Source organism: Eubalaena glacialis, unplaced genomic scaffold (genome assembly GCF_028564815.1).
Source record: "Eubalaena glacialis isolate mEubGla1 unplaced genomic scaffold, mEubGla1.1.hap2.+ XY H_2, whole genome shotgun sequence".
Taxonomy (NCBI): domain Eukaryota; kingdom Metazoa; phylum Chordata; class Mammalia; order Artiodactyla; family Balaenidae; genus Eubalaena; species Eubalaena glacialis.
Genome location: NW_026871156.1, coordinates 1,896,685 through 1,915,866, shown reverse-complemented (window position 1 = coordinate 1,915,866; position 19,182 = coordinate 1,896,685). Strand labels below are relative to the sequence as shown.

General features: G+C 40.9%; 1 protein-coding gene across 1 annotated transcript in view; it reads left to right on the top strand.

Moving 5' to 3' along the window:
• LOC133082969 (gamma-taxilin-like) overlaps positions 1-19,182 on the top strand; it is a 60,656-nt gene that overhangs the window by 8,642 nt on the left and 32,832 nt on the right. The window contains exons 3-6 of the mRNA XM_061179640.1: positions 1,585-1,736; positions 1,828-1,911; positions 13,826-14,129; positions 15,563-15,654. Of these exons, the coding sequence (XP_061035623.1) occupies positions 1,585-1,736; positions 1,828-1,911; positions 13,826-14,129; positions 15,563-15,654 (632 nt within the window). The remainder of the gene's footprint in view (positions 1-1,584; positions 1,737-1,827; positions 1,912-13,825; positions 14,130-15,562; positions 15,655-19,182) is intronic.

Genomic DNA, 19,182 nt, shown 5'->3' with positions numbered 1-19,182 from the left:
GTTCTCTGGCCTATTAAAACAGTTGGGTAACTCTTGCCTTGGAAAGTTATGTTCCAGTTATTTCGCTTGAAGCATCCCTCCAAACTCCTCAACAATTGAGCACCCAACTCTGGAGAAACAGTAACTGGAGGCATCCTGATTGGCAAAGGAAGAAGTAACACTATTTGCAAGACATGTTCTTGTATATACAAGGAACATGAACACAGACACAATGTAATAAATGAATTCTGCAAATTTGCAGTAAAGGATGCAGCGCAGCCTTTACTGAACAGGGTGAACAGGGTGCGGCCCCCAAGGCACATTAACTCAGGACATGTAAACAATGGTGAAAGTTCTGGTGAAGGGGCAGGACCCTGGGCAGGTGCTGGAGCTGGAAAATTCAAATTCTGAAAGATAGTACTCCTCTGCTTTTTGCAAAGTACAAGCATATCTCAGATATTCTGCTGGTTTTGTTCCAGGCCACTGCAATAAAGTGAATAGTGCAACAGAGCGAGTCACACACTCGCTCTATTTTTTTTTTTGGTTTCCCAGTGTGTATAAAACTTATGTTTCCCCTATATTGTAGTTTATTAAGTGTGCAATACCATTACATATAAAAATCAATGTACAATCCTAAATTAAAAATAATTTATTACTAAAAAATTCTAACCATCATGTGAGCCTTCAGCAAGTTATAGTAGTAATATCAAAGATGACTGAACACAGATCACCATAACAAATGCAATAATGAAAAAATTTGAAATTGTTTTAGTATTTAGCTGAAACGAATAGACTCACAGTTATTTCTCCAGCACAGATGGGTTTTTTTCAGGATCAGCAAAGAATTGCAATTTAGGACCCGCAACAGTGGGCAAGCCACATGTAACTCCCCCACAGCAGGAGAACGCTATTGCAGAGAGGAGAAAGAAGGTGGGAGGGCGGTAGCAAACAGAGTCCTTGGGTTCTCACTGGCTGAGTCCTTAACAAGAAGAGGACTCTCTTCTTCCTGGGCGGGGAGGAGGGGCGGAGGGGAAGGGTCTGCCGTGGTCTTAAGATGTGAGTTCCCTTCTGGTCACCCAATCCTATTTAACTGAGGTTTCTGTTCGTTAATTTTTTTACACAGGATACAGGAAGTGAGGAAATAATGTTGGAACATGGTGGCAATAAACTTGCTGGATGCAGGATTACCACAACCTTCAATTCGTAAAAAGATGCAATATGTGTGAAGTGCAATAAAACAAGGTATGCCTGCAGCGCCTCTTACCCCCAATTATTTCAGGATAATAATAGCCAGTAGGGCCCATAGTAAGGATAACCTAACAAGAACAAAAACAGGAGGTAATCCTGTTTTCACCTGACCCTAAACTCTTGTCTTGTCAAATAGTGGAATACTTTAAAAGTTGCCGGAGTAGTTTCCTTTAGCGTGAAATCGCCCCTAAAAAACTACAAGTCCCATTAAGCAGCAGGCGCAGCACAGTAAGTACTCCTCCCTTCTCAGAATGCCGCGGAGCTCCGCCCTAAACCCAGTCTGGGCTTGCAAACTATGACGTAACAGTTTGCTAGGACCTGCAATTCTTTCTACACTCTTTATCCTCTTCCGCGCAGAGTCACTAGGGCATTCTGTTTGCCCTTTGGCCCTGAAACCCGGTTCGGCCTCCGATGCTCCCCTCCCCCATCTCACTCAATCCTCTGGAGGCAAACATCCAGCAGTCACGTGGAGAGCGCCGGATCTTCGACTGGCCGCTGAGGCTTGGAAGGTAGTAGATAGGCCTTGCGAGCTTCCGTCCTTTGGGTCAAAGGTGCGGGTTTAAGTGCTTCCGTCACTTCTTGGCGACGCAGGTACGATAAAGAGCGCCGGGAAGTGGCGGCGGATCAGGGGCTGAGGAGACGGTTGACGCCGGACCTGGCGGTCGACTGCGCAGCCAGAAGCAGGTCTGTCCTGGTTTCCACGGGGTGGCGGGGGTGGAGTGTGAGGGAGAGTATTACCTTTTACAGGTTTGCCTGTTCACCTTCTTCGGTTACTTTAGCTACGGGACAAACATTCCGCTTTCTTCAGAGGGTGGCGATAGTAGGACGTTTGTGTGTGTGGCGAGGAGGTGGAATCGGAATAAATGGCGTGGAGGGGACCGCTGTGGGTTGGGGGGGTGGTTTGCGGCTTAGGTATTAGAGGAGGCGGGGAACGCAGTCCTGTCTGTGGGTGAAAGGGTGCGAGGCGCAGGTGCGCCATGTGTTACAACCACGTGCGGTGGGTGCCCCGGGGTCCTGTGAGCTTGATGTCCTCTCTCCCAGCCCCTGATGTCCGTGCTCCCTACGTTCGGCGCCACCTTCGGTCGACTAGGGACAGGGATTTGCTCTTCTCAGCTTTCGGCGACTGCACGCGTCGCTCTGCATGGTGCGTTGGGGCAGCGCTGGCAAGGCTGTTGCGTACTTAGATAATGGCGCGGGGGCCGGGGCTGCGCTGCGTTTCTGTTTCCCAGTTCTCCTTTACTCTCTGCCCCTGCGCGGATGGTGGACGGCGGTGGCGGAACTGGTAGGGCAGCTTGTTTTCGAGACGTGGGCTCTTAGCGTCACTGACAAGGCTACACTCGGGGCTTGGGATACGGAGGTGACGCCGAAGTACCTCTGTCCAACCTAATTGCGGAGCATCATCGTGCAATAACTTGTCTTTCTAACTCCTTTAAAAACAAACCAAAACAAAACTTAACACCTTTTCCTTTCCTTTGGTTTGTGCTTTAGCGCCTCTCATACTTTTGGTCTCCCAATCCGGTAGACACGCTGGAACGTTCCCCTTGTCTTACTTTACTTACATCAGGGGCATTTCATTGTTTCTCTGGTGACAGGAAAATCTAGATCTGCTTCAGATTGGAAAAATCCCACTTCTCCTGGGCTGAGTTTGTAGAATCAGGAAGTTTTCCACAACGATTGGGCTGCATACAGGTATATACGGTTTCCAGATCCCTGGAGTTGAGAATTGCAGGGAAAGGGCTTGGTACAGTGGAAATCTTTTTTCTTTTTCCGTTCATTTAAACTTATTGAAGCGTTCATTCTTGTTTGAACCTATGAGATAATATTTTTGTAACATGTTTCATGAACTTCAAAAGTCTCAGTTTACATTTGAGCAAAGTGTCAAGAATTAGCTTTTTTTGACTTGTTTCTGAGGTGAGGTATTTTTTTCTGTCTCTGTATGAAGGTGTTAGTATTTCACAGCTTGCTTTCTTTTTTTTCTTTCTCTCTCCTTGTATTCTGAAAGAAAGATCCAGTTCTTGCAGGATTTTGAAAAAAACTGGGTGCATAGTACTGTAGGGATTCAAAATTATCACTTTCACTACTTTCCCCAAGGACAACTCTGATTTAAAAAAAAAAAAAAGCAACACTGCAGTTTAGGATATTCCAACAAAGAAGAGAAATCTTATTTTATAGACGAAAAGGAGAGGTTGTGGGGAGTGGGGGGGTTTGAATGAAAGTCTGTTGCAGAAAAGTGAGAGTTCAGGGTGATAATTTCTCACTGTCTGAGTTGTTCAAGTAGTCGATTTCTTGTAGGAGATGCACTGTACATTTTTTTCCCTTTTGGCACCTTTCGGTAGTTGAGGATTTTTTCATATTGATGATTCTTCTGTTGGGATCTGTAATTGATAATTTCTCCTATGTAGTTACTTTTACTATTGTTCTTTATTTCTTTGTATGGCTTTTGAGTTAATTTGTAATGTTATTTTATTTTTGTCAGAAGGACTTCCTTTGTGTTGTTGTTTTTTTTTTTTTTTTGCGAGGCAGGTCTACTAGTAAAGGATTCCCTTAGCTTTTGTGTATTTGGGAACGTTTTAATGTCTTCTCCTTCATTTTGAAAGATAGTCTTTATCATAGCTAAGAGTTTACTCATTACTTAACTCATTGGATGTGTAGACTAATGGTTTTCATCAAATGAGAGTATTTTCTAATTTCTTCCAATATTCTTCCAGCCTCCTTCTCTCCTCTTCTACTGTGACTTCCATTATGTGTATGCTAGTGTCCCACAAGTCTCAAGTTCTGTTGATTTTCATTTATTCCTTTTCCTTTCTGTTTCTCAGATTGTATTTTCAATTGACCTAGCTTCTAGTTTGCTGATTATTCTCCCTGCTAAATTCAGTTGTCATACTTTTCAGCTCTGAATTTTTGTTTGGTTCATTTAAAAAATAATTTCTATCTTTTTATTGATGGCTGATTCTTAATTTCTTTTATTCCCATGACTTGCCTATAGTTCATTTCTTCTTTGCATGACTTGTGATTTTTTTTTTGTTGGCAACTGAATATTTTGAGTATTATAATGTGACTGTCAAACAAAAACAAATCCTGATTTAGATAACAAGAGACCTTATTCAGAGGCACTCCTGCAATACAGAGAACACTCTGATTTCAGAAATCTGAAAATGTCTTAAAATCAGAAAATGACTTTTATTGAGACGGGTAAACAGGTTAATAGAAACTTTTTAAGGGGAAATCGAGCAAGCAAGGGAGAGTGAGCAGACAGCATAATTGGCATGGTTGATGGGAGATGAGTCTCAGCTGATTCTTGGATCCTTGGGATGAGTTGTTACTAGGGGCACGCTCTGCATTTGAGTGCTTGATCGTGGTGGGTTAGCCAGTATCCAGGGGTTTATTTGAAGAGGGAAACCTGAGTGAAGTCTGGTTAAGACAAGACAGTAAGAAATGTGCAATTGTGAACCCTATACTCTGAGAATCAGAGTCTCCCCACATCCCTAGGGTTTGTTGTTGCTGATTGTTATGGGTTGTAAATGTGTGCTTAGTAATTCTGTGGTAAGCTGTTTTATAAAGATTGTATTCTTTGTCCTGCATGGTCTCTGAAGTCTTCTGTGGTAGCTTAAAGGTCAGCCAGGTAGCTTAGAAGTCAGCCAGGAATTTAAAAGAGATTTCCTTGAAATCCTGGAGCAACAAAAATAACAAAAACTAAACTCCACGTCTTTGCAAATTGATTTTGTTTAGGGAGCTCCTTTAACACTTAGGTAAGCCCAGCCTTAGCATGCACTTCCGTCTTGCACAGAACCAGATACAAAAGTGTAGGGTCTTCTGAGGTCTTTTCTGGCATGTATGTTGCCCTGGACATGCATGTAGGCTTTGAGATTCCCGGGTATACCTGGGGCCAATCCAAAGCCCTTATTCTTCCATGTTTCTTTTTTACCACCCTCCTTCTTCTGGGGCTTTTCAGTCTGTCTGCTACTTGCCTTGTCATTTTGTCCTTGGCCCATGTAGCTGTGGCTGTTATTTCAACATTCCACACCAAGGAGCTGCACCAACCCTGAGAAAATTTTGAGGCTGGCAAAACAGGAGGATATTCTTGTGCTCCCTTTGGGGGTCTGCCATATAGGTCAAAGCCCACTATTAGAACTCTTAAGAACAAGGTCTCTTATACATCTGGCACCAGCGAGCCATACCAGATATGCTAGCTCCTTCCAGGGTGGGGATTAGGGAGTTGTAGGCAGGTAAAATAAAAAGTTACAATATTCCTTAAATAAACTGCAGCAGCTTCTTTCCTAGTTAAGGATTCCTCTGGTTGTTGGTTTTGACTGTTTCCCAGAGTTTCCAAAAAGTTGATTTGGACAATTTTTGTCACCTTAATCATTGCTTTCGTGTAGGAGTGGGTGTTTGGAGGTTGCTACCTCACCATTTTCTTTCTTTAATTTTTTTTTTTAATTTAGGTATAGTCAATGTACAATATTATGTAAGTTTCAGGTGTATAACGTAGTAATTCACGATTTTTCAAGGTTATACTCCATTTACAGTTACAAAATATTGGCTATATTCCCTGTGTTGCACAATATATTCTTGTAGGTTATTTTATACAAAGTAGTTTGTACCTCTTAATCCTCTACCCCTATGTTGTTCTTCCCCTTTTCCCTCTCCCCAGTGGTAATCACTAATTTGTTCTCTAGATCTGTGAGTCTGCTTCTTTTTTTGTTTTATTCACTAGTTTTATTTTTTAGATTCCACATGTAAGTGATAATCATACAGTATTTGTGTTTCTGACTTATTTCACAAAGCATAATGTCCTCCAAGTTCATCCATGTTGTTGAAAATGGCAAAACTTCATTTGTTTTTGTGTCTGAGTAGTATTCCTTTGTGCGTATTTGTGGCGTGGGGGGCACATCTTTATCCATTCATCTCTTGACGGACACTTGGGTTGCTTTAGTATTTTGGTAATTGTAAATAATGCTATGAAGATTGGGGTGCATGTATATTTTTGAATTAGTGTTTTCATGTTTTCGGATATATACTCAGGAGTGGAACTGCTGGGTCATACGGTAGTTCTATTTTTAGTTTATTGAGAAACCGCCATACAATTTTCTACAGTGACCGCACCAATTGACATTTTACCAACAGTGTAGGAGGGGGTCACTTTTCTCCACACCCTCACCAACATTTGCTATTTCTGTTCTTTTTCATGATGGCCATTCTGACAGGTATGAGTTGATAATCTTATTGTGGTTTTGATTTGCATTTCCCTGACAATTAGTGATGTTGAGGATCTTTTCATGTGCCTCTTGGCCATCTGTATGTCTTTGGGAAATGTCTATTTATGTCTTCTGGCCATCTTTTAATTGGGTTGTTTGTTTTTTTATGTTGAGTTGTATGAGCTGTTCATATATTTTGGATATTAACCAAAATGTCAGTCATATAATTTGTAAGTCTTTTTTCCCATCGGGTAGGTTGTCATTTTGCCTGTATTTTCTTCTAAGAATTTTATGGTTTCCAGCCTTACATTTAGTTCTTTAATCCATTTTGAATTTATTTTTGTATATGATGTCAGAAAATGTTCTAATTTCATTCTTTCACATGTAGCTATCCAGTTTTCCCAGCACCAGTCTTTTCTCCATTTTATATTCTTGCCCCCTTTGTCACAGATTAATACTTTACCAATTTCAGTGATGTCCCTCTCCAGATATGAGCTTACCTTTATAAAGTAGTGGTATCTGGATAAATAAAGCCTCTTATTTAAAAATTAAAACATGTTTAAATGACATAGTTCCTAGAGAGTGATTTTCATTTATAATTAATACATGATTAATTGATAGGGCATATGACAGACCTTACTTCATAGACAGTTGTTGTTTATGTAAAATAAGATTTATACTAATGTCCCACATAAACTTTCTTTCCTCCTTTTCCTTCCCTCCGTCCAATTCCTTTTTCTTTGCTGTTAATATTATTATGAGTCACTTTCAGATAATATAATGAATGTAGTAGTATTTGACGAACCTAAAGTGTTAAACAAATTTAATATAGTATTGAGTATCAGCTATGTTTAACTTTTCCCATTTGTGCAGTTTTCAGAAGAGAAAAAGTATTAGGTAAGCTTTAAGTTCCATTCAGACCTAGGGATTCTATTTTTATAGTTCAGTCCACTTCCTAGTTAAATTTATTTATTTTAATGAATTTCTGTAAATTCTTTGACTTGATGGAAAAGATATACCAACTGACCTGTGCTATCTCCCTGTGCTACTGAGCAAGTTTTATTAATATTTGTTGTTCTGAGTGTTGATTTGAATCCCATGTAATATTTCCAAAATATCTCCCAGATGACCCTCACTCTCCCCAGTTTTTGCCCTTTAATCTGTCATAACTAATATTTACTTGCTAAGATGATACTTTATTTCCTGCTCCTATAGTGCAGAGCAGTTTGGTGGGGTATAGTTCGTAGAAGTTATGCCAGTAATTTAAAAGATAATTTCTTCTTTAAGAATTGAAGTGTGGACCATGTTAATGTGATAATGTATGTGTGGTAGATAAAATAATGGCCCCCCCAAATATGCTCATGTCCTAATCTCTGAAACCTGTGAATATGTTTATCCTATCTGATTAAGTATGATTTTGCGATGGAGAGATTGTCCTGGATTATCCTGGTGGATTCAGTGTAATCACAAGGTTTCTTATAATAGAAAAACAGAAGGGTCAGAATTAGAAGAGAAGTAATGATGGAAACAGAGATTAGAGACAGAGAGATCTGAAGATGTTATGCTGCAGACCCTGAAGATGGAGAAGGGGGTGATAAGCTTATGCAGGCAGGTGGCCTCTAAACTTGGAAAAGGCACAGAAATAATTCTTCCTTCGAACCTCCAGAGGGAACACAGCCCTGCTGATCCATTTCGGACTTCTGACCTCCAGAACTGTAAGATAATAAATGTGAATTTTTAATCCATTTTTAGGTTTGTGGTAATTTGTTATAACAGTAGTAGGAAACTTCACAGATCATTATGAAAGTCCTGTTGTGGGCCAGCAATTTATAGCCTTATCTAATCTTAAACTCTGTAAGGTAAGTTAGGTAAACTATGAGATTGACTTCTCCCCATGGCCACACGGGAGGTGGTAAGTGGTGTATTCAAAGATTAGGCTCTTTTGACTCCAAAGCTGTTACCCATCTCATATATCTCATGCTCTTTTAACACAGCTGTTGAGGGTAATGAAGGTCAAAATAAGCTTCTTGTTGGATATAAGCAAAAACTGGTGCCAAGTAAAAATTACCTAGGACTCGGATGTGGAATTTTAAGCCAGATCAGTGAACTTTTTCTGACGTGTTATGTTAAAACCTTTTTTTTTTTTTTTTTTAATGCTTTAAGTGAATCTGGTACCTTCCAGTCATTTTGTAAAGCATTGTGATTTGGAAAATATTGATTCATGAGTTGCATAGATTTTTCAAATGTTAGAAAATATTTTTAAAAATCACATTTGTTAATATTATCACCAGTGTCATCTCAAAAGTCTTTAAGTCCTGGGAAGCTGCCAGAGTCATAGTGGCAGGCTGGAATTTTCCAAAATCCTAATTTTCATTTGAACATATGAATATTATCATTGCAACAGATACTGTCAGTTGTTTATCCTGAAGGACTTATTTATTTTCTAGAAAATGTGTGGCAGACTTATCATTAAAACAAATAATGTCAGTTGGTTTATCTTGACAGACATTTTCTGAAAAATGTCCGGCAGTTACCCAAATTTGAATATGTAATCATAGCAGCAAGAAACTATGAAGGGTCAGAGATTTTAATTTACTTGCAAAGTCATAGTTTTCCCATAACTTATGGATACTGGGAGAAATCTGGAGACAAAGGATACTTTTTTACAGTAGCATTTACTAGTGTCCACTTTTGCACCTGATTCCTGAGCCTTAGTTCCTACAGGGTGATATAAAGAGAACTAGATGATATTTGCATTACAAAAAAGAAATCCTAAGTTTAGGGATATTAAATCTTTTATAATGGGCAGTGTGGTAGGCAGAATAGTGGCTGCTCAAAGCTGTTCATGTCTTAAACAGGGACCTGTGAATTATCTTATTGGTTAAAAGGATTTGCATAGTTTAGGACTTCCTGGCATTACCCTGGATTATCAGGGTATGCACAATGAAGTCTTAAGTATCCTTAGAAATGAAAGAGGAAGATAACGGTCAGATCCAGAGAGATGGCATTTTGCATGACTTGCCTTGCCTTTACTAGCTTTGAATATGGAGGAAAGGATCATGATCCAAGGAATGCAGTCAGCCCCTAGAAGCTTTGCCCTAAAAGGCAAAGCTCTGTTCTCTCAGGGAGCCTCCAGAAGGAATGTAAGGTAAATAAATGAGTGGTATTTTATTACAACAGCAATTGGAAACATATAGGCAGTAAGCAAACCTGCCCATTGCTGATGAGGTAGACATCATTTCTATTTTTTTCCAAGGCTCTTTGCTGTATGAGCATCCTTGAAAAGATAGTTTGAAACAAAGACAGTCACTACCTCTGTTCACAAGAAAAGCAGAAACACTGTCATGCCTTCTATTGAGTTTTTCCTGAGTATGCAAGTTCATAGGCCACACTGTTAAATTTGACCAAAATAGGCTAGGACCAGATCTGTTCAGTTTATCTTATAGAATACTAAGAATAGGACTCCAAGCCTAAGGAAGAGCCCAAAACTTAGTATTGGCTTCAGAGTCCCAGACCTAACCAAATGAACAAGTTCCATAGACCATCAGAGTCCACCATCTGGCTTCCTTAAGGCTATGTGTTGACCTTCCCACTTAGCCTGAGTCACTGATTCAGTTGCAGCAGGATATATTCATGAATGGCCCATAAGAAAAAAGTCTAGGGCAATTTTGCCATAACTAATAACTGTGGCCAGACAGTTCGAGACTCACTTGAATGCAGTCCATTGATCATTTCAGCTAAAGTTGTGGAGAGATTTCGTACTACCTTTCATTAGTGAATGGCTCCCATTGAGAGGATAATTACCTGCAGTGTGGCCATAAGCCAGAAGTCAGTTGCCCCTCTGGTGAGTTTCTCCAAGGAACCAAAAGTAGCCTCATTTTGGAGAGCACTTTGCAGTTGTCCAAAGGCTGCATGACTACTAACTATGTTTCCTGAAACAGTTGATGATCTGTTATGACCTCCCCTTAATGTGGGACACAGTGTTTTCTAGAGAGATGCAAGTTAATTCCTGGCTTCCATGTGAGAAAGGGCATACTTGGTACCTCTGGCAAGAAAGGGTTGATTCTGATTGATTATGTAAGTTCTCAAATGGGACTTACATTAGTGTTTCCAAGTGGGCACAGATTTAAAGTGCTTTACAGCATGTCTCCTTAGCCAGTTAGTAACCCTAGCGTTTCGAGGTGAAAAACTGAATCACATCCTTCTTTTTAAAAGGCCTGCCGAAGGCCACACAGTCCTACCGTCTGGCTATGATACCAGCTGGATGGCATTTGTCTACTCCTGGAATGACTTATCGATGGCTAGAGAAATGAGGGTGAGGGAGACATTCAGTGATGATGGTTAAGTGTTTTGCTTAGGAAATGCAGTAGCTGGGACATTCCTGCTGTTTCTATTTGAATGGCAATCAGATTGTCACCTGAGCTCTGTGGCTGGAAGGCAGATTCAACACTCTTAAATACAAGGGGCTTGCAACAATTTGGGAGAGCCACACTAGGACACCTATTTTTATGAGGAAGACTCCAGGGTCAGTTTTTAAACACGTGGGATGATTAATGTTGTTAGATTTGTTAACAAAGGCTGTATTTCCAGTAGCTATAATTTCAGCTTTTGTCCAATCAGTCATCACCTACTCATGACAGTCCTTTGGCCCACAAAGGCCAGGTACTAGAGGAGTGAGGGGATTTTTGTAAGCCTTGCAGAGATCCATTATGCCCACCTCTTTGACCTGCAAAGGTCACCATAGGGAGGCTCCATAGGCAGTGTATTCAGGAAGTGGTAGTTATCCACTGGTTACACTGATCTAGAACCATTTCAGTCTCACAAGAGAATCCAGGTAGCTAAAACCAAGTTTGAATCCTCTAGGTGCCAGTTTGGACTAGAGCGTGCCACTTGGGCTGACATGGTTATGCTATTGGCAGAAAGAAAAAAGCAGTAGCCTAAGAATGGCTAAGTTTCTTTGAATTTCCTTGACATTCAGTGCTGAATTTTTTAAATGGGTTTGTATAACCCAGTACCCAATTTGTCCTGATCCTTAACAAGGAAGAGACTGAGAGGGGGTTATCCCTCTCTGGGAACAGCTCATTCAGTGGCCCAACATACCTTTCCACAGTTTGTAGAAAAGGTGAAGGTGAGGGGGTTAATATCAGGATTCTTTTCTGAGTCAGTTTTTGAAAAGCAGACCTAATGCTCAATAATGCCAGATGCCTGTGGATGACAGGGGGTGTGGATGGGAATGGTGGAGGTACATTGACTACTTTTACTTTTGTGGTAAAATGTGCACCATTTTCAGACTGCATATTATCCAGAAAGCTGACCACATGACAGATCAGTTCAAAGGCTACAATGATGTGGCTAGAGTCAGCTGATTGGTGTGGACCATCAATCCCATGACCTGAAATGGTGGTCAACTATGGGGCACCCAGGACGAATAGACCTGAGAAGGTTTAAAGGTTGGATGCACTCAGACTTCCAGAATGAGGAGAATCAATGCCCTGTGTGTCATGGCCTTCCCAATCTGGAGACAACTGGGTCATCTTACAACATGTGTCACAAGGTAGCCTCTGCAAAAAATAAAAGACCCCTTTACTTGGTGCCCTTTCTGTGATGGTGGACACACAGCCATAATCAGTGCAAAGAGTGCAGTCCAGATAGTAGTCATACCCATCTTGATCATACCCAATGATCAAGGCAGTGCAGGCTTGATCAGTAGCTTGATTTCACTCAGCATACGTGTCTGTGTGAATAAACCATATGACTCCTGTAGTAGCCATGATTTATTTCTCCAGTTGGTGGTACTTTAATGTGCCAGTCTGTGTGTTCCCAGTGAATTTAAGTTTCCTGCTTCATCGTGGAAGGATTCTGGACATGAGACAGCGAGGTTAAGGAAGTAAAGTGAGGATTTATTTAAGCAAGAATATGCTCTCAGAGGGAGAGCAGGCAGATAGGTGAGGAGCTGCTGCCCTGGGTTCCATTGGCAAGTCAGTTGTGAGGGGCATACAAATGAAGGGGTGGCATACTCATTGGGGAAGCAGGAGTTTGGGGGCCATATTCCCCTACAGAACCAGATGGAACAGTGAGTGACTTGGATACCTATTTCCACAGAGCTGTAAATGTTTGAGTCCCTCTAGTCTCCGCAGTGCCCCAGCATACTAGGATGGGTTCCATTTGGGGGTGGGGAGAATTTGGTCACAATCCTAGCCACCTTTCTGTGTAAGGTGGCTAAAGTCAGGGTACACACAGAGTACCCAGGGAGAAATCAGTGGATGTGAAGAAAGATGAGTTTCACATCAATACCCAAGACATGTTTTCTCTTTTACTTTTGATCAGCTTAGAATACTTAGCCAGGGTGTTTACAACTTTGCCTTAGCCTTTACTTCTGCTGGAAGGCCAGGCAGAGATAATAAGATTAGTCTAATGTGGGAGCTTTCATATGCCTATGTTCATCTCCTTTCTCAGTCTCTCTCTACTCAGACATTTCTGTTTATTGCTTTTTCCCAGTTTTTGTCCCATACCCCAGGCTGCTGAAGTCAGTACTTTCATACTTGTATCTGAAGCTATCCTGGAAGCTGCCCTAGTCCTGAGACAGCTCTTCCAAGGATGAAACAAAGGCAAACTCCTGTACAGATTTCTCAGGGAGCTGCCCGAAAGAATGAATGAGACCCAATCCTTTGAAAATAATGTCTGTATTGTTCCCTCTGGCACCAGTAGCCTTCACTGAGAGTGTGGGCTGCTCGCCCTATGGTCTTTGTTGACCTAGGGTATGGACAATGGTAGACAAGAAGTTTAAAATCCTACGGTGCTCTCCTAATTTTTTTTTTTTAATTCACTAAGCTGTAAATTTGGGCTGTAAATTTTAATTATCTTTTGTAAGTTTTTAGCTGATTCCAGAGTTCTGCAGAAGTTGATTCTGATAGATTCTGCCAGCATATTATTTGTGGGAGGGACCGAACTTTGGATTTTTCCCATTCCACTATTACAGTAGTCTCCTCCCCTCCCTTTTCCTCCTTTGATTCTAAGAAGCGTTGCTGTTTTGTGAACCACTATGAAAGGGAAAAAAATGAAACTGTCCAATGGTGACATGCCGGTTGATTGTACCACGTACAAAAAGTAAAAACTACATTTAAACATGAGCAAAGTGGGGAATTCCCTGGTGGTCCAGTGGTTACTACTCCGTGCTTCTGCTGCAGGGGGCCCCGGTTTGATCCCTAGTCAGGGAATTAAGATCCCACAAACTGTGTGGCGAGGACAAAAAAAAATGAAAATGGGTTAATTTTACTGTTAAAGAAAAGAAAATGAGCAGAGTGGGGTGGAACACTGAGCTTTTTTGTACTGCATTGTTTTCCTCCCTTGATTACATTTGATTTAACTCCTTTCTCCATATATTTTCTGCTCTTTTTCTGTAGCTTGTGATTGGCACAGTTGAAGAATCTAGAATTTACAGACTAGGAGTAAACGCAGATATGTTGCATAACTCTCAATCAAATGATATTCCTCAACGTCGTGACTCAAATTACAGTAGCCCAAGTAACAAGCATTCACTGGAAGAGGATGAAAGCAGTAACTTTATAACACAGAGCAGGGATTTGCTGAGCCCAGTGTACTGCACACAAGAGTCAAGAGAGGAACCTTCAGGGCCAGAAGCTGGAGCAGATCCCTCTGATGGTCAGCAAGATTCAGAATGCCACAGAAACAAAGAAAATACCTTAGGTAATAATCTCTGCTCAGAGGTTGGACATTTGCACATGCTGCTTGTTTAAGTTATATTTTGTGCAGCACAGGTAATTATGGAGCATGACCAATTTTGAGGTAGATGTTTAGCTAATACACATCTAGTTTCTTTGGTCAGGTCAGTATGCCTGTCTCCTGCAATTATGTGCAGGAGACGCAAGTAGCAGAGTGGAAAGCTTAGTTATGGGTACCTTGCTTCTTTCTCTCTGATTAAGAATTGTTTTCCAGAAAGAGTTTGTGGCCAGTTTGGCAGAAGTAGTAGTTGATTTGCTTTGTTGTTTGATCATTTAAAGTAGTCTAATAATTACTATGAAAACTGTTATATTTGCCTAGCTGTTTAAAGAATATTCACTAAAATTTGGAAATGATATTTTTTTGCAGTTTAGAAAGTAGCTTAATAAGATTGCTTCTAAGATATGTTTTATCCCTCTGCTTAGTTAGTTTGACAGTTCAGACTAAGAATGTGATATGTTAAATTTTATGAATGAAACCTGAAACCCTATTTCACCTTACTGGTTGCCCCTCAATTTTTCATTCCTATTGTACCTAATATTTACCTTGTTTGGTTTCAGTGATTTGTGCATAGGATTGTAACTTGAAATTCTCTTTCTTAATCTACTTTCTGCTACCTTCTAAAAACTTTAAAATTTATATGAATATGAGAACTGTTTATAATTCTTTCCGAACAAGACTAATACTTTCAAATCATTAACCCCACTACAATGCATAAAATGCAGCTTCAGGTTAAAATCATTTAAATAGCTTAAAATGGTTAGAGTTTAAAATCTTCATATACTGAAGTGCACATTACTGTTATGTCTAAACATTCAATCATTATATTTCCTCTTTTTTATTTCATCTTGAACTGAAGGTAAAAATTTTTCAGTACTAAAATTTTATGTGGATAGGAAAGTATTCTTTTTGAAGGTGGCCTGTTCCACCTCTCTCCCGCCCCCACAACAGCATGTAAAGTATACCAAATATAAGTTTGATATCAAATAGCAAATTTTCTTCAGTTTTTTAGATGAAATATTCTACATACAAGAGAACATTTTAAGAAATAAAAAGTTTTCTACCGCCATGGTAAGCAATAGAACGTTATTTCTTTCTTTAAACCCCATTTGCCTTCACCTGTCTTGGTCACCTGCTTCTCCCTGCCAAAGCTATTAAAGTACTCATTTAAAACTCTTTAAAGTGTTCTCACTGTTCAAGTGCTAAATAGCTAACTGGTAGCAGTGTAGGTAAGTGAAGAAATTTGGATGTTGGTGAGGCTAATAAACTGATTTGGAAATAGCTTCTTTAATTTAGTAGGTGAATCTCTATCTCTAAGTATAGCCTTAAATTGTAAACATTAGTTTTATGTTGAATTTAAGTCATCCTTCTGCTACCTTTTTTCTTTTATAAATCATTAGGAAAAGAAGTAGTATTATTGATGCAAGCCTTAAACACTCTTTCAACTCCAGAGGAGAAGCTGGCAGCACTGTGTAAGAAATATGCTGATCTCGTGAGTATTAAGGGAGCGAGGCCCGTATATAGCAGGGCAAAATGTGTGTATGTTCTTGATAAACTTTAAAAATATAATTTTGATATAGTTTCACACGTAAAATTATATTTTATTACAAAATTGAAGGGAAGAATTAAATTTCTTGGGACTTCTGTTGATAGTATGGCTTAGTTTTATGATACGCTATATATTATATTACAATGCTTTCTGAGATGTATCCTGAGAGTCAGTCAGCCTTAGTGTTTCCAGATCAGCATTTTAGATGCCTCCCAGTTGGGAGGGAGTGGTTTCTATATTCAAATTCAGGAATTCTATACATGAAAGGAATGTTAGAAATAAAAGTGTTAACCATTTTGATTGAAATTGTCAGTTACATGAAAAACAGTACTGTTTCTCAGGAAGTATTTACTGAGCATCTACTATATGCTAGGCATTGTTCCTTTTTCCATCTTCCAAAGAAATTGACTCATGGAAGAGTTTGTTCTAACCTATGTTATTTCAAGTAGCACTCTCCTTCTGGGATTATAGAAGCATTGTCAACATGGAAACCTTGCTAGCTTTTTAAAAGCAAAGAATGGAAAAGGCATAGAACCTTTTGAAGAATAGACGTGGGAAATTTTTAGAATAGTTGGTTCTAATTTAAATGCCAAAATTCTTGCATTTTGTGAAACACTTATGTGAATTATTACTGACCAACTTTGTGCATTTTCATCTATTATTAAAACAACTATTCTGTATCATAAACGTTACTATATTTTGTGAATAACCGTTCTAAAAACAGAGCTGGAACAACTCTAGTTACTGTTTCTTCAAGTGGTACATGCATATGTCATTTAGCAGCCTGGCATCTTCTGATACTGTGAGAAGTAGGAACCCCAAGCATCAGTGAAAATGACCTAGAGCCATCTGAGAGCAAAGATGGCAGCAGTCAGTGTTGCTGCATTGCTCACCTCAGAAAGGAATGCTTCCATTGCATATCAAAGTCTCTAATAGTATAGTCACGTGATGGAAATCAAGTAGGAATTGGTAGAAAAAGAAAAAAGGGGAGAAAAGAAAAAGTTGAGAAAGGAGTGAAATTCGGGTAGGAAAAGCAGCAGAATAGGTTAGGTTGACTTACTGATGTGACAGCAGCAGCCAGCCATGAAAGGATGAGGGAAGAAAGAGAAATTGACTAGCATAGTGGGCTAGGTCAGTCCTTCTCAAACTCATACATATCACCCAGGGATCTTGTCAAATTGCAGATTCTGAGTCAGTAGATGTAAAAGACACTTTACAGTAGATTTTAAGTGGAGATGGGGAAGATGGTTAAGATAGACTTGCATTTTAACAAGTTCCCAGTCGATGGCCAGAGCTGCTAGTCCAGGGACTAGACTTTGAGAAACAGTAATCAAGTTATTTATTTATTTAGGTATGTTTTTGAAGGATGGGGATATGGCAAGTGAGAGTAACTGCATTTGTATGCAGAAGTGATACATTGGAGACTTGAGTAACTAGTAGCCTTTTATTAGGTAGTTTTATCCTTGTGGAGATGAGTAGTTCTTGTGAATAATAAAAAATACGTGTATTTTGGTTTTAAAAACATGTTTAAAATCTGTTTCTTGAAAAACTCATTTTCTAAAGAGTTGGATCACTTTGGGAGTATAACATCACTGTCACATTGTGGTGGGTAGGGGAGGTTGAGTCACAGACCCCACTCTCAGGGTGGTGACCCACAATCAAAAGGGAACTAAAAACCTGGAGCAAAGGGGTTGAATCCCACATCAGGCACCCAAACTCTTAAGTCCTGTACCTGAGAGAAACCACCAAAACATCTAGCTTTGAAAAACCGTCAGGGGAATTGCACCCATGTGACCCAAAGGGCTGTAGTTGACTGAGAAATGCCTCTTAAAGGGTGACTGCATAGACTCACTCTCCCCAGGACCCCATGCAGATGCAGTTGTTTGAAAAGCGTGCAGACTTTATGTGAAAGAGATTGATTTGCTAATCTCAGAGCATGGGCCTGAGAAGAAGGGGCTGGTTGGGATACTCTCCAAGGATGGAGGTGCAGGCACCATTTCTGTACTCTCACTCTAAAGCCAATGGGTGCCTTATTTTTCCATCTAGACGTTTTTCTTCTCCTAGGGAGGCTGACATTTCTGCACTTTCACTAAATGTTGTTAAATGTTGCTAACGCCAGTGGGAGCCATTTTCACGCTTTCCCTCTGCCACACTCCGTACGTCCGGAGGGGAGCTTTTATACATGTTTGGGTCTCTGGTTTTGCAGCTGCAACTCAAGGTATGCCCTGTGATCACCTGGTCCTGAAAGCCAGCAGTCTTGGGTGTCTGGGTCCCTCAGGACGGTAACAATTGGAAAGAGAGTTCTTGGCAACCTACCACTCGCAGGGCACTGCACAGACAAGAGACTTAAACCCAGCCTTAGTCTTTCTGAGAAAGAGGACTGTTTGCTTGTCCAGGAGCTTTCGCTTGAGGGGAAGGCTTCTGGTGTGACACACTTCTAGAGGTCTGTGGAGTTGCTCTCAGGGAACAGAGGCTGGAGGACAGGATCTTTGCACTGTCCCTCTGCTTTGCTTCAGCTTGCTTCTCTCTGCCATAAAGGACCTTATCTGGTGCCTCAGGTTTTGTGTCTGCTGCCAGGGGACACCTCTACATTGCTTGGCTCTGGCGGCCAGTGGTGGTCAGTGGGTCCCAGAAGACGGTGACCAATGGAGGAAAGTTCTTAAACAGCTACCATCCCAGAGCACAGCAGGAGGCAACGGAACAGGGAGCTAGGTCTTTCTGTGAAAGAGACTGATGAGCTTATTTTCATGGCTATGGACTGAGGGGCAGGCTTCTAAATTAAACACACATCAAAGGGCTAACTGTAAGCCTTCCAGGGACCTAGGAAAGCAGGTGCTCTCTTTTGAGCTTCCCCTCTGATGCCCCAGAGTGCTAGACTGTCTTGGAGGGGAGCTCTTAACACGTGTCTGGTGCCCTGCTTTTGTGGCTGCTGCCCACGGAATCCTCCTCCTCCCCCCCCACCCCAATGAATGCCTGGCCTGTTGCCCAGAGAGGCTTGTGTACCTGGGTCCCATAAGAGTCAGAGACACAGCTGGCTACCACACCCAGGGCACTGCACAGATAGCACACTGAAAACACCCCCTCCTTCTGTGGAAGAAGCCTGTTTGCTTGTGCAGGAACATTGGTGTGAGGGTCAGGCTTTGGGTTTTGCACACATCCAGAGGCCTATGGACTCGCTGTCTGGGAAAACAGGCTGAAGGATGACATCTTTGCACTCTCCCATTGCTTCACTACAGCTTACCGTAATCTCCAAGAAGGTGCTGATCCATTCTCATGGAGGCCTGAATTTGACAACTGTCACCAGAGGGGCACCCGCAGATGGCCTGGTCTGGTGGCCAGCAGAGCTTAGCTTAACAGTTGTACGGGACTGTACATATTTGCATTCTTTAAAAGCTGCTGCCTTTCAGGGTCAGGCTTCCAGTCAGCCTGAATCTAGGTGGTGCTGAGGTCTTCCCTGACCTCTTTGGGACA